The sequence below is a fragment of the Pteropus alecto genome, unplaced genomic scaffold (assembly GCF_000325575.1).
Source record: "Pteropus alecto unplaced genomic scaffold, ASM32557v1 scaffold5, whole genome shotgun sequence".
Lineage (NCBI taxonomy): Eukaryota > Metazoa > Chordata > Mammalia > Chiroptera > Pteropodidae > Pteropus > Pteropus alecto.
The window spans coordinates 24,083,581-24,098,997 of NW_006441953.1; the positions used below are offsets into that span (position 1 = coordinate 24,083,581).

General features: G+C 45.2%; 1 protein-coding gene across 1 annotated transcript in view; it reads right to left on the minus strand.

The window, feature by feature from the left end:
• LAP3 (leucine aminopeptidase 3) overlaps positions 1-15,400 on the minus strand; it is a 21,720-nt gene extending 6,320 nt beyond the window's left edge. Inside the window, 10 exon segments of the mRNA XM_006926925.3 lie at positions 1,015-1,117; positions 1,967-2,055; positions 3,254-3,378; positions 5,608-5,766; positions 8,439-8,603; positions 9,882-10,041; positions 11,109-11,214; positions 11,678-11,732; positions 13,086-13,201; positions 15,243-15,400. Of these exon segments, the coding sequence (XP_006926987.1) occupies positions 1,015-1,117; positions 1,967-2,055; positions 3,254-3,378; positions 5,608-5,766; positions 8,439-8,603; positions 9,882-10,041; positions 11,109-11,214; positions 11,678-11,732; positions 13,086-13,201; positions 15,243-15,344 (1,180 nt within the window). The 5' untranslated portion in view covers positions 15,345-15,400.
• Between the last annotated feature and the right edge of the window lie 17 nt (positions 15,401-15,417).

Sequence of the window (15,417 nt, forward strand, 5' to 3'; positions counted from 1 at the left end):
AAGACTAAGGACTGTGGAAATACTAAAACCCCAGCTTAAAAAAGGACTCAGCAAACACATCCGTGGACTGCTGTTAGATCCACACACAAGAGGGTCTAAAGGAAAAGCTCTGCTAGAGGAAAGGCTCACGTGACCAGGGGAAGAATTAAAAACAAAGGATAAAAAATTGATCTGAATTTATTCTTTAAAGAGACAGACAGAATGAACCCCTAGAAAGAGAACTGTTGGATGAAAGATTACAAACACTGGGTTTTGGCAGTAAGGCAGCGCCCGCTGTCAGCTCTTTAGAAATGTACTCATTACGGAGCCGGCGGTGGCATAGCCTTCACCCAGTGCCTGCCACATGCGGGCACTGTCTTAAAGGGGCTTGCCCCGAACTCCCTCTAGGCTTCACAATTCTATACACGGACATGTCCCCAGGTACTGACGCTTGAGGGGGTCAAGTAACTTGCCCAAGGCTGACCCACTAGTAAATGGCACAGCTGGGGTCACCCCTGGGCTGGCCTTACAGCCAACATGTTTCTCATGACACATTAGACTGCCCTGCCTCTGTTATAGTAAGGTCTTGCTACTCCCCAGCTGAAAGGTTTTTATTTCTGTATAATACCCAGAACAAAAAGTTCAGAAAATTCAGTAGGCATCAGATATTTCATGATCAATAATAAAAAAGAAAAAAACTACTAATTTTGGGATTTGTCACTCATCTTTTCAGATTTGTCTCAACTGGTAATCCTAACAAAACATCTCTTCGTATCATTTTTAGATGTCTCTCTGGAAGGGCTGGCCTGACCCACTCGTTATTGTTTTACAGGTACAGCCTGGCATGTTTAAAACAACAAACCTAATATTCAAAGCAGTTTACAGCTACAGAATGAGTCCTTTGGTGAAAGATCTTTGAATACCCATGGAGCGAGCCAAATTTCAGCAAAACAGTGCCTTGAATAAAATGTGTGCACTCCAGGCCAACAAATAAGACTTTCTTCACACAAAGGCAGGAAAAGCCTGTTGTCTGACCTGTTAGGGTGGCGGCATTGATAATGGCCTTTGGGTTAAAGGTGTGCGCGTAACAGAGCGCGTCGGCCAGGATGAGCCTGCCCTCAGCATCAGTGTTGTCCACCTGCGAGGAGGGTCGAAATAGAAAAGCGGTCAGTAACACCAGTACGAATATCAGGACACTCACAACAACGTCCAGTTTAATAGTGAAAAAGCTGGTGTGACATGTGTCACCGAATATCAAAAACATACTTATACTTCAATTAGAATAGGAATATATTTAATCTGAAGAGCAAATATTTAATAATCCCTGTACTCTGATAACTTTGGAAGCTGAAATAGAAAATGTTGGTCCATTTTCTATGACCAACAAGTTTATAATAGGGAGGGAAATTTTTCAAGATTTCTAAAAACAAAGAGGCTGAAGAATTGAAGAAAGTTAAGAGAAGTGGCAGCTTGGAACTCCAGACACAAGCACTCAAGCGATTTTGGAAGCTTTATATGTATCAGATTCCCTTCTTTCATATAGAGGCCCGGTCGTCATGGGCAGTGTATCCGTACATGACGGGCCCCAGCAGAGGACCTGCTGCCAAACCCCAGGAGTGCAGAGCCCATGACTCAGGACACGTTTTACACCTGAATGCCTATGGAGGGAGGTGATCGTGTGGCACGGTTATATTCAGAAAACAGCCTGCATTTGTACAGCTTTGCGTGCTCTGCAGGGATGGCTGCAAATTCATGGTGATTTGTGTATACAGCATACAGGAAGTAGGGACAATAAGGTAGGGAAACATTCTTCAAATTCCTATGAAGAAATACTTTGATTCTGCATGAAAAGCTACTCACAATAAAGACACCGCCCTCCCCAACATGGAGCCCGTGCTCTGTACCTATCAAGATGTGTTTGTGGGGCTATTTGGGGATTCTTTTAGGAACGCCAGAATGGGGAGGGCTGTGCCTTCCAGTTACAAACCTGTATGGTCTTCCCATTCTTTGCTGTAACGACATCCCCAGGCTTGCTGGCCTTCCCGCTGGGCATGTTTTCACAAAGAGGGGCCAAACCTATTGGAAAAAAATAAGTGAAGGTACATGGCATGTGCTGGGTCCAAATATGCCACTCCCTGGGAAGATGCCACTGACGGGCCATCAGAAGCATGCCTGACATAGGTGCCACCTTAACCAAGTCATCAAATTTAGCATCACCAACGATCCAACTGACAATTACATGTATCGGCAACTTAAGTACACATCACTATGTAGCATTCTCACCAAAGAACCCTAACCTGATTCCATCATGAACCACCAAGTAAATCCAGACCACAGAGTATCACAAGACAAGCTTGGACCCTTCAAAACTGCCTATGTCATGAAAGAAAAAAAGGGCTGAAATAGGGTTTAGATTAAAGAAAACTAAAGAGACATGGCGACCACATGTGATATGTGATCCTCCATCGGCTCCTAGATTTAAAAAAGCAAACAGAAATAAGTGTGTGTATACGAATACAAAATAAATACTTTTTAGACAACTGGGAAGTGTGACTTAGGTTATCGTGTCGATCTTTGGAAATAATGGTATTGTTATGACATAGAATGTCCTTGTTCTCGGTAAGTATTCAGGGATGACATGTCATGATGTTTGCAATTTACAAAGAGTCAGCAAGAAAAGGACTGATATTTAAAGGGCGAGGGAGCATGTTACACACCTGGATTCCAATTCTACCTTCCCAGGCAATGAATATGACACTGGGCAAGTCATTTCTCCCTAGTCTCCCCCTCCTCCGCTTCTCTGAAACATGGCAAACTCCCAGCATCGTGGCCAGCATCCTGTATCACACAAAAACCCTCATGTACACAGCACTTTTCTCTTCCAGGCATTTTCTGTGTATCGTGGCATTTAACTGTCCACAGCCCTATGAGGCAATCACTAAATAATCCAACAGTGTCCTTCTGCCCTGACTCCTGGGCATTTTTCACTGGAGGAAACCACAAACTTGACATTATGTGCCTGACTGCTGACCACTTTTTTGCGGAAGTAAAACAAATCAATTCGAGTTACAGCCCACGATTGCAAAATACATTTAATTCAGTCAGTTCAGACGTGAAAACACTTATCCTGGCTGAACAGCTTCTGCTTGATGAAAAGCTATTTTAAAAACATTTCTTGATCTTTTCCGATGAGAGGAAACCACGTGTTTTATCTCATTCTACCATTTGACTGGATTTCAGAAGCTCTCCAAGACACACCCCCTTGCCCACTCACCTATGACGTTGATGGGCAGATCGAGCTTGGCTGCAGACACGATGGCTGAACATATAGTGGCAGCTCCTCCCATGTCAGCCCTCATGAGGTCCATATTTGCAGAAGGCTTGATGGAGATACCACCACTATGGGAGGAAAGGACAAGGCACAATATTAACAGTAAAGTAAAAGGCCCAAACCACTTTCTTAAAAAGGAATATGTAAGTTCAGGGTAACCGCCATGTAAAAGCACCATCTACCTAGCAAAGAAAATTCAAATTTCTAAATTGAGAATCTGAATGATTTCAACATTTTAAAAGATATTGCAGTTTTATGAAAATATAGATGGGGGTCTTAGCTCATTTAATTCCTATCCAAATGAAATTTAAGCAGAGCCACTGGAAACACTACTACATCATGTAATCAATGCTGCTCAAATTCCACCTCCGTATTAGCTCATTAACTCCTGACCCCGACATAGATTTGCCTTTTCAGCAAATTTTATGAATCAGTCCACTTACTGAACCTGAAGGTCACAAACTATTCCAGAAAGCCAACAAGCTCAAAGAAGACTGGGAAGATTTCACTCCACAGACGGACAGGAGAACGAGTCCCTTCCACATTCACAAGGTATGCTAGATCTTGCTGATGGCAAAATACAACCAGAACCAGGCACAGGCACAAAGAAAGTGCTGACCCAAAGGCTCGGAGACAGCACTCAAACACAAGAGCTGACAAGGATTTCAATGAGCAGGAAACCCAAGCTGCTCCCCCAAACAGGCTCCTATAACTAGCTAGTGACTTTCTGCTTCCAGTTTGTAAGAATCCAGAAACCACTTGCTTTGCATGCTGGGCACAGAGCAGGGCTCTGACACTGAGTTCTGACACCTACTGACATCCGCTGCCCTGGTGGCTCTGGAGAGTCTACTCCCTGCCCCGAGGTCTGCGTTCCTTAGAAGTCAGGTCCTAATTCTCACTCACCTCAGAAATACCTGATGATTAGATGGCTGCCAATCGCACCTAGAATTACAGATTATCCACTGGTTCAGAATAGGAAAAGAAATACACTCTTGGTCCAGGGAGTCCAGGGATAACCCCGGGGGGCCAAGGGAGCACACTGGTCCGTCAGGTTGTCCTATCTCCTCGCCAGCTCTCTTTCAAAGCCACTTGTTCTGGGAGTTTCACTCTACTTGTAGGACTATCATTCTAAAGCAACCAGGCAAAGATCAGCAGTGACCTTTGTTCACCATCTACCCTCTCTCGAATCCACCCATTTCTTTTCCACCACGTCCATCCTAGTAGAGGGTGCCACTGGCGATCATTCACGGCTCCCACATATTCAGGTCTCCCTACATCAGTCCTACCCGCTTCCTTTCATTACTCACACAACTACCAAATTTTTACCAAAAAAAAATTTCTCTATCTCAATCGAAATCCCAGTGGGCTTTTTGTGTGTGTATAAGCAATGGCAAATGAATTTTTAAATTGATATGCTAATGAGAAGGACTCAGAGCAAAGCCGGAGGGCTCCTGTTACTAGATTGCAAGACAAAGCTGCATGAAATCGAGATCCTCTGGTCAAAGGTCCTGGTGGAGAACGGAGTCCTAAGTCAGACGCACTACGATGTGGTCGACTGATTCGACGATGGTGTCAAGGTAGTTCAATGGAGAAAGGGTAGTCTTTTCAACAAATAGTGTTCAAACGAATGACAACATAGAGGAAAAAAAAGTGGACCGGGGGGAACCTCAGTGCATTCACACCACACACAAAAATTCAAAATAGATCATAGCCTAAAGGCTAAAAAATCTTAAGACTTATAGAAGAAAACAGACTTAGGTACAGGTAATTTTTTAAACAGGGCAAAAAAGGCATGAAATATGAAATTAAAAACTGAAAAGTTATACTTTATCAAAATTAAAAACCACTCTTCAAAAGACACCACTTAAAAAAATGAAAAGGCATGTCTCAGAATGGGAAAAATACATTTTCAACATACATATCTGACAAAAGACTTGTATCTAGAATACATTTTTTAAAACTTTTAACTCAGTAAGACAGATGTTTCTAAAAAGAGGCAAAAGATTTCAATAGATACTTCACTGAAGATATACCAATGGCCAATAAGCACATTTTTTACTTGTACGATGTCTACAGTGCGTAGCTCCTAGGGGTAAGATCAGGGTAATACATGTAAAATACCTAACAGAATCTCTGATACACAGTAAACATTCTATAAACGGCAGCTTGACACATTTAAAGTCAACATATAAGATAGGACCAAACACCATGCTTTTGAAGCAAACTATATACCAAATAATACAAGTGCATACAAAACATTCACGGAAGTACACAGCGCAGATACAATAAAGACATACCTGTCAAAGGTGATTCCCTTCCCAACAAACACCAGGGGCGGTTCGCTTGCATTGGGGCTGCCCTTGTAGTGAACTTCTAAGAAGACTGGAGGCTCATCGGAGCCTTTGGCCACACTTAGGAATGACCCCATTTCCTGTTCCACGATCCAGGACTTGGGTCTATAGGGCAGAAAGGGAAAAAAGTAAATACACCTTGTTATCTCTATTTCAAAATAACTTAGAAAAAGCTCATCCATGTGTAAAAAAGTGTAACATACAAGCTCTTAAAATATACATGTGTCGGTGCTTCGATTAACATGTCCTATTTGCTTTCTATATATTTTTGGGCCAGTCACTTGTTTCCTCAGCTATAAAATTAGGTCAATGACACCACCCTCAAAAGATTAGCTATAGAGAATTCATGCCTGGTACATGATATGTCAGGTAATAGTACAGTCAATAAATAATTGTTGCTCAACATTTTTTCCTAATCTATTTACATACTTATAAAGTTTTAATGTAAAAGTAAGGCTCTGAGACCATACAGTGGGCTTAAAGAGAGTTAAGGAGTCTATTGCTTTACTTCTTGGTATTTCTAAAAAACAAAACCAACCAACCAACCAATCAATCAACAAACAAAAACCCAACGAAGCTACACTTCACTAATTTAACTAAAATATCCTATCTCTTTGCTTTTCTAGAATTGCTGGAATCCAGTCTTTTTAATGTTGTCACACTATTTCTCATGGTTTCAATCACAATTTGAGATGTCTAACTGACGTAGGAAAACTAATGACTTACTACTCAATAAACAGGACCATTGGGAGTAATAGAATGGGTATAGTCCTGAGTGCCAACCAGAACCAGGCCATGTCGCTATTCCTTCTATGTTGGGGATACAAAAGAGCTTTGTATTGATTTCTGGCCACTGTAACTGGGCCAAAAGACACCCTACCCTCCCACAGACAGATGGGCAATGACGATCTCCAAGGATGCTCCTCTTGCTCTAGCCGATTCAGTAGGTGAAACTACTAAACTAGGATTGCATAATGGACAGATACCTACTGAACTTCAGAGGGGAAAGAATATAAAAATGGAAGGTATGACAGTAAAAAATCACTTGAAAAGAAACAAGGCTATATAACGTGGGTATTTTTAATTACGAACTCAGTCTCTGATGTTTTATTAAAGTCCCGCCCTTCTGGAAGTAGTACTGTCTGTATTTCTTTGATTTACACCCACCTACACTCGAGCGGATTTGGCATGGCTGTCTCGGTGTGATGGGTTACACTCCGCCCACCTCACCCTCCCCAGCTCTGGCTGGCTTCCCTTTGTTCCGCCACAAGCCTTGCAGTTTCCCAAGGGGCCTCTGCCCACGTGCTTGCCCACCCGAAACGCCCTGCCTTCCCACTCGTCATCTGGTAGCTTCTAAGCAAACCTCAGGACGCTGCTTAGGCACCTTTTGTTGGCAAGCCTTTGCAACTCTTCCTCCTCGCCTCTCTGCTCCTACAGCACCCTCTGCGTGCCCCCTTCACCTGCTTGTTCCTCCCTACCCGGTCTTCACCTCTTTGGGGACACAGAGCACCTCCTACATCTCTACATGCCGAATTCGCAGGTGCACAGGAGGTGGCCGTCACTGACGTGTAACCACACAGCCACGATTTGCTGACACAGAGTAGCTCTGGCGTCTCCTCAAAACAAGGAGGAGTCTTTGCCAAGACACATTTACAGAGACTAAGCAGTGTTACAGATTAAATATACGCTAACCTTCCAAAACTTTCACCAAGCTCCAAGTACTGTGTTTTCAACAGAGTATTTTTTTTTCAGTCTATCTAGACCACAGGGGTTTCCTGAAAAAGTGTGAACTATAATCACAATCGAGTGCTGAAGAATGCTTTTAAATGGAAGTTCCTTGTGAAACAAGCTTGACGGTGAAGAATTCTTTATGTAAAGCAACGTCTCTCAATTTATTTTAGTCATAAATGCCCAAAGGCTCAGACTCGCTTTGCTTACAGGGTTATGGGTAGGGTTATAGGTAGGTTATGGGTACCCAGAGGGTAATGGGACCTGGGGGAGCAGCCTTGTACATCCAACAGCCTCGCTGCTGATGACACCTCGGGACTGCCTGGGGACACCAGGTCTGGCATGTGGCTCAGAGGATCCACAAGACAGAGTCTCATTCCATGCCAGGTTAGGCATGCTGTGTTCTTCACTTGTGTCAAAAGGAGAAGACAGGAAAAATTCACCAAAACAAAACAACAAAATATGTAAGTTCCTCAAAAAGTTAGAGTTACCATTGGATCCAACAATTCAACTTCTAGACATATGCCCAAAAGACGTGAAAATATTTGTCCACATAAAAATTTGCACACTAATAATACACACAACAGCATTATTCATAAAGGCAGAAACGACCCCAACGCCCGTGAACGGATGGCTGGCGGGTGGGGGAGGGAAACGAGGGGTGACTGCCAATGCGGACAAGGTTTCTTTCGTGGGTAATGAAAATGTTCTAGAACTGATTGTGGTGATGGTGGCACAACCCCACGAATATCCTAGAAATCACTGAGTTGTATACTTTACGTGGGTAAACGGTAAACTATATGTGGATTATATCTCAATAAAGCTGTTACGACACACACGTATACAGCCTGAAGCCATGGCACGCTCTCAAAGACAAAGAACCTCAAACTGAGACTTATCCCAGCTTCTGTGTGGCCACGAGCAGGTCCTCTCACCTCCCTGGTCTCAAGTTACAAGACGCTCCTCCGAATAAAGGAGCTGGATTTTAGGATCCCTACGGCTCCTTCTGGCTTAACGTCCTCTGCGTCTAAAACATAATCCTGAATTACCTGATGTGGACTTCCGTTTTACTACTAGCACCTCTGAGATTCTTCTCAATAATTTCGGCAAATCTGGTTGGCGTCATCTCATTGGCAGGAGTCTCCATCAACTGGCGTGCCAAGTTCTGCCCCGAAGCAAAGAGGACCCCTCTGTGCCAGGCCTCCTGATCCCCGCTGGCAGAAGAAAGCACAGGGTCACTGTCAGGCAACCTCTCTAGACAATGTCACAGCTGGTCAAAACCAAAGAGGAAGACTACACAAATGGACAAATGAGACCTGGATTCGTTCTTTGGGAATTGATTGACCCAGGGTGGCGGACAATATGATGAGCTGAGAAACAGGAGACCCAAGCAAGCATTTCACTTCAGAATCTTCATCTGTATGAAAAAAGGGGTTGCACTGACGGATCTCTGACGCCCTAAATTAAATCTACCACACAAACTGAGGGCAGGTTTCCACAGAAAGGCCACTCTGTCCTCCTTCGCTGTGTCGGGAATGGTACAGTCCCAAGTGCTCACTGCTCAGTGCCAATGGGGACTGAAGACAGTTCCGCCTAGTTTTTGCCCGTATCAGGGCTCTGAACACCAACCCAGGACAGGGTAAGATCGACTTTAAAAGAGAAAAGACATGGACGTGTGCTTCGATCCTTGCTCTTCTTGTGCTCAATAGGGATTAGCATGGGCAGTGTGGAGACATGTAAAACAGCTTGGGGTTCACCATGCCCGGCACACGTGGATCAGAATTATGACACCACTAAACAGCTGAAAAGGAAACCCAGAGGGATGTCGGTTACTCGTGTGAGGTTGCCCAGCCAGTAAGTGGGGGAGCCAGGACTCGAAGCTAGGCTGACTGGTCGCAGAGCCCTCATCGTTAACCACTACCTCGCAGCTGCCAGCCGCAGGGCCGTGACAAGGCCCCCCCGTTCTCACAGCACCATCTCCTTGAGGGGCTTACACGGTCTGTCCTTGACAGCCGGGACCTTGCCTTCCAGAAGCTGGAACAGGGCGAGAGCGTACAAGGTGCTCAACAGATCTGCCAAAAGCCGAGTCTGCCCCTTGGCCCCTGAGGGCGAGCACCACAGCCCTCCATCTGTGTGGCTCTGGTGGGTAGCACAGTGCCAGCAGATGCTGGAAAATGGACATTTTCTGCATTGAAACCTGTGGGACCTGTCATCTCGATCCATGCCTTTTTGGGGAGCCAACTTGGTGTTGCCTACTAGCAACCAGCAAGCATGGAGAGGCCTAGAGAGTCATGGGGGACATGGACATGACGAAAGCCAGGAGCAGAACATGGGGACTGGTACCATACTCTTAAAATGGCTACAGAGATGGGGGAGGTCGTGGACAAGACACACAGCAGTGCCCGACACTGAAAGGCAGGCAGCTCCCACCCAAAGGCCCCCCTGTCGGGACACCGGGGAACGCGACTCTGATCTTGGCTTCGTTCCCTCACCTTCCATAGAGCTTTGCCGACACGGCCACCTTCTTTTTCTGCTTCATGTCATCATACTCGTAGAGACCAAGCACAGCCCCTTCCGCGGCTGCCTGCGCATCGCCACAGGGATCCACCTCCACGGACGAGATCTCCAAGTCTTGAACCTGCCTGCACCCCGCTTTGAAAGGACAGAGGAACCAGAAAATCAGAGTCAGTCAAAGACGACTGGAAGAGGAGAAGGGAGGGGCGTGGGGTGGCATGCCGAGAAAACGACGCGGCTGGGCTTCGATTCCCAGCGGACACTTGCCCTTTCGGTGCCATTTCCTCTGAGGTAAAATGAGGACATGCACACACCTCACAGGTCACGGGACGGCAGACTGACAGGTAGGAGGACGGGTCTGGCTCTGCGCAGTGTGGCCACTATTACTAGCACCACTTCTGAAATACCAGGATTTCCTGCTTAGGTGTCCCAATCACCAGTAGCTCCCCAGATTAAAAATGACAGAAGTGATGCCATTGAAATTATATCCGAGGAACTGAGCAAAGTCTATTATTAATGCAGCATTTTATTATGATCAAGTCAGCAAAAACTCCCAAATAAAAGTTATGAAATAATCACTCAACATGAACTTTGAAAGTAAATTTAACAAGCATATATAATACACATGATCCGTCAAACTAATCTTCACCACCCCAGCAACGGTTTCCAACGCATCTTTAACCACCTTTAGTCTCTGCGGTAAAGGCCTCGTCCTGCTGCTCAGCTCTGAAGGGACTCAGTGACATCAACTTTTAAACCAGCCACATGACAAGCTGAGACCTTCGGTAACTAGTGATAAACAAGCACCCTACACTCTGTGTCCATTTTCTCTGATTTGTAACTATGAAGATTCCGTGTGATTTAAAAGTTGGGCAACACCAGGTCTGCATTACAAAAGGAAAAAAATTCATACATAGAACTTCCTGGTAAAATAGAGCCTCCAAGGCTGATACTGCGAGAGTGAATCAATGGTCACGAAACCTCCAAACATAAGCTAAAGAAATGTAAAAGTAAAATTCCATGAGCTAACCATCCATCCAGCTTTAATATAAGGCCAAGGGAGGCTGAGTATTTGTTCAGATACCTGTCTGGAGTCATGGTGGGGCAGTGATGTGGGGAAGAGGACCAGAAGAGGGGACAGGTCATCTTAAAGGAGCAGATGCTCAGCACTCTCCTTCAGCGTTAAAACCCAAAAGTACACTAACCTGCGATGGCCACTCTGATGTTTTCTTTGCCTTCGTGCCAGTTTTCCTGCTCATCCACTCCGGCGGCCTTTTTGCCGAGGCCGACCACCACCACGCTGGGGAAGTCCTGTGTCGCAAACACACAAAATCGGCCACTTTACGTCGGTAAAGCAAACCATTTGCAGCAGAACTGGTACATGAGTTCCCACAACTACCCCAGCGCAGGGCAAAAGCACTGTGAAATTTGTTTTTTGGGATTTTTTAGTCCTGTATCTGGGTAAAATTTCATAATACATGTGTTTGAAAGGTTGAGTGAAGATAATCCTGCAATTAATTCTACTGCATAATAGTGCCCCAACTCTGGCAACTGAACCAAGAAAGCCTGAAGACTGAGGGATACGAGAGGTACAGTGCTTTCTGACAGCAATTCACCTCTTCGTAATTTTAAGTAATCCTTATGGCTCAATACTAGGACAAGACTATACATAAAATCTGACACAAAATTTTCTGCAAGACTATGCAGCCACAGTGCTTGGCATATAGTAGGTGCTCACCGAGTTTGCCAAATAAATCTTAGCCTCATCTCATACCTCATGCAGACCATAAAAGGTGCGGGTTTTGCCTGCCTTCAGAGGTGGTCCAGATCTGAAACGAGGAAATAGTTATTTAAAAAATTAGTTCATTCTGTTCCCTTGAGAAGTGACATATAAGTACCTTCAGCATTGTTAAAATACTCTGCTGCTTCTGCAAATTTATTGCACTTATGGTTTTATCAAAATACAGAATTCTCTCATGCCAGGTTTCTCAGAGGTAGCACTTCTAATTCTAGCTTAGAAACTACTTAGCAAACTTCTAGATTAGAGTTAATACAACCTTCTTTGAAAACAAATACAGAAAGCCATGGATGGGGACTGCATGGCTGCAGAGGAGAGCTGAGCACTGGATGAAGGCTGACGGGAATCTTAAATCTTTCTTACATAAGGCAGAAGGAACCAACCTAAGTGGCCGACCTGAAGTGTGTTCGGCATGGAGGCTGTTTGTGGGGGCTTATCTGCAAATGGGATGCTGGGCAATCTCCAAACAAACCAGGTGGCAACACAGGATCAGTCAAAGGAGTGGATGGCTGTCCTGGTACTGCAGTTGAGAATGATGTCAGGAAGGCCATGCTGTTCTGTACTCTAACAGGTTAGCTTTTGGATTAATGTGTTAATTAAGGCGCATGAGAAGGCTGTCTCCTGGTGAAGGACCGATCATGAAGAGGGATGCAAACTGTTACCTAATGATTAGACAATTACTGTTATTATCAGAGGACGTGGATTGGAGTCCAATAAATTATCTATAATCTGAATAAGATGTCCTTGCAGAAGCTTATGTTGACACTTCTACTTCTGCCAAATGTGGCCTGCAGCTCAGAGGACTTGGAAAGCCCAAGGTTTCACAACCTTCTCTAGACCCTGGCTAATCTAAGAAAAGTCAAAACCTCAGGCACCACCCAGATTTACTGAATTACACTCAGCATTCTAACCACACCCTCAGGATTTGAGAAGTCCTGGAAACTCTGGAAACTCAAGATGTGCATTGACAGGAGCAGCACCCTTAGGCTGTATTGAACTAGTTCGGGGACCTCGGTCCCCCAAAAGTGGAGGAGGATTAAAGGAAGAAAGGCCTTGGGAAGGCAGGCTGGTAGAATCAGGGTGGGGAGAAACGAATTTGAGCCAGGAGGGTGGACTGAGGAAATCTGGTACATTCCAGACCCTTCTGGATCAGACTTTCACAAGAAGTCTGAGCAGTGGTTAAAGAGGCCTGACTTCCTAGAATTGTAGACTCACTCATACTGAAACGCAAAGTGCATTCCAGAGATACACACTTTCACTTCCACTGAGCAGATACTATCCAGCATGCTTCTGAGAATTTTAATCTACTAACAACAAAGCACAGAATAAATATTCCTTTGTTTTCAAGGCATTTAAATAACTGAATCCACAGGTATATACTTACATGTTCAAAACTTCTCTCAGCTTTCCAGATACCAATTTATCAAAATTCTCTCCTGCACTTGTAAGCTGTGGCACATCATTTTCTTTTTCTCTGTTATAGATTCCTAAAACGAGGCCCTGAGAACAAGCAAAAAGATGAATAATTTGGGTAGATAAAGCATGTCCCCCTCAAGGACAGAAGGAACAAAGTCAAAGCAGAAGCAGGTGCTGGGTGGTTAGCTATACTCTCATCCTGCCTAAGTGTTTTGAAATCCTGCCAAAGCAAGACTATAATTACTACCTATCTAGGATCTTCAAGGTCCCTCCCAAGGAAGGATTTTCACAGTATAAAGAGCTTCTTTCACTTTCAGATAAAAAAGAGCAGAAAGGTGTTTTGGTTAAGAAAACAATTTCATTAGTAACCAAGTCAGACCACAAAGGGGTTCAAAACATACCACTCCAAAATATGCCAAATTTGTCTTATTGATTACTTTGAGCTGCGGGCACTTGAGACACAGCAGATACAGGAATGGCGCACCAACCTCCCACCTCCTACCCAAAAGCAGGTCATTAAACTTCCCGTGAGAAAGGTGCTCTCCAGGTACCAGGAAGAGAGAACATTCCTATCACCAGAGACTGAGAGTCAACCCAAAAATGGACCCGTACAAACTAACCAACTAAAATAACCCTTATTTTCCATTTTCCCATGTATTTCCTAGTCACTGTGTCACCATTTACTGCTCCTAGCCCAAGCTCCTGTCTTGTTGCATCCCCACAATTTCTTATTCTGTTTAGAAAGGTATATAAGCTTTGGGTCTAAAGGCTTTTGGGTCTTCGTTTTCCTTTTAAAGACATGTACACATAAAAATATCAAATATAATTTGTATCCTTCTGTTGAAAAGTTTTTCCTCCCCTACAACCTTCAAATGCAAATATCAGATATTCTGGTATGCTATCCCAGTAAAGCCTAGGGATACACTTGTCAATACTAAGAACTCTGGCCGCCTCGGGCTCAAAGAGAGGAAGAGGATGTGACTTCACAGAGAGTGGTAGGAGCAAAGAGCATTTTGCTCAGCACTTAGTGGCTTCCCCCCTTAGGCCTCAAACAACTGAAACGAGTGCACCTGGAAACCACTACTTGCCTCTACCCAGCAATTGATGACTTTAAAAATGTTTCTGCCTCACGGCAACTCTGAGGTGGAATGAACCTGCAGTCTTCTTCTCGCTTGACACATAAGGAAACTGAAACCTGGTCCGATGCGACAGAACTGTGCGCAAATCCTGATGCCTTCCCTCACAGTCCTTTGTCCTTAACAAGAAAACACACTGGTACTTGAACCAAATGGTGTCCTCTCCGTCCTTCCCGTCAGAGAAAATAGGCTTCCTTGGCATTGGTTACCTTTCTAGATGCTAACTTTTTAAAGACTGCCCATTCCCAAGATTCCATGGAACCAACTGGGGAAATGGAGGGACAAGATATGGCTGTTACAACTGGGGAGAATGTCACATAGCATTAGTAAGAGCTCAGGGACAGGCGTCTGATCCCTCTGCCACTCGAGCTCAAGTTCTATCTAGAACAACCAGAGACCTAAGCTCCGTCTAGAACATTCCTCGCCAGGGACAGTCATTTCTTTCTGGTCCTCAAGCATGACTCCCAAGCCATTCCCCTTTCCAGATCATCCACATCCCAATTGTGACCGTTTTCATTTTTTGGAGCTCGATTAGGTGGGAAAGGCTTCGCCTCTGGAAGGCACACTGCTTTAATTTCACGAAAATTAAAAGATTTCTTTGCAAAGCCCTTTTCCCTAGAGAGGCATTATTTTTCTCTAGAAAGCCTTTCAGGCCGTTTATTCCCAGAGGACCCGTGTTTTCCAGGCCTTCCACTTCAGCAGGGCAGGACGGGAGGTGTGGAGCCCTGCTGGCTAACTCTGGGTCCTTAGAGGACATTTCACCCCAGCTCGGCATACAGCCAGCTGGAGAAAGCTCCGGGGAAAGGCAGTCCCGAGACTCTGGCCCTGCCTAGGATGAGATCTGCAAAGGGAGGGAACTTTTCTTTTGGGCTCATTTTTGCAACCTGGCGCAAAAGCCGGGAACACGACGGCCTCGACCTGACCCGCAGCCCCAGTAGCCCGCGGGCAGGACTCCCGGGGCGGCCCCGGAGCCAGACGCGGCATCTCACCTTCGTCATGGCTGCAGTGGCGAGACCTTGACTCCAGACACGCTTCAGCCCCAGATGTCGGACCGCAACTCGCCCGACTGCCGGAAGAGGCAGCAAGAACATCTTACTGCTCGGCCCCCTGCACCGCCCTTCAGCGAGCACGTGGCGCCGGGAGGGCTGGCGTGCGCCGGGGGCG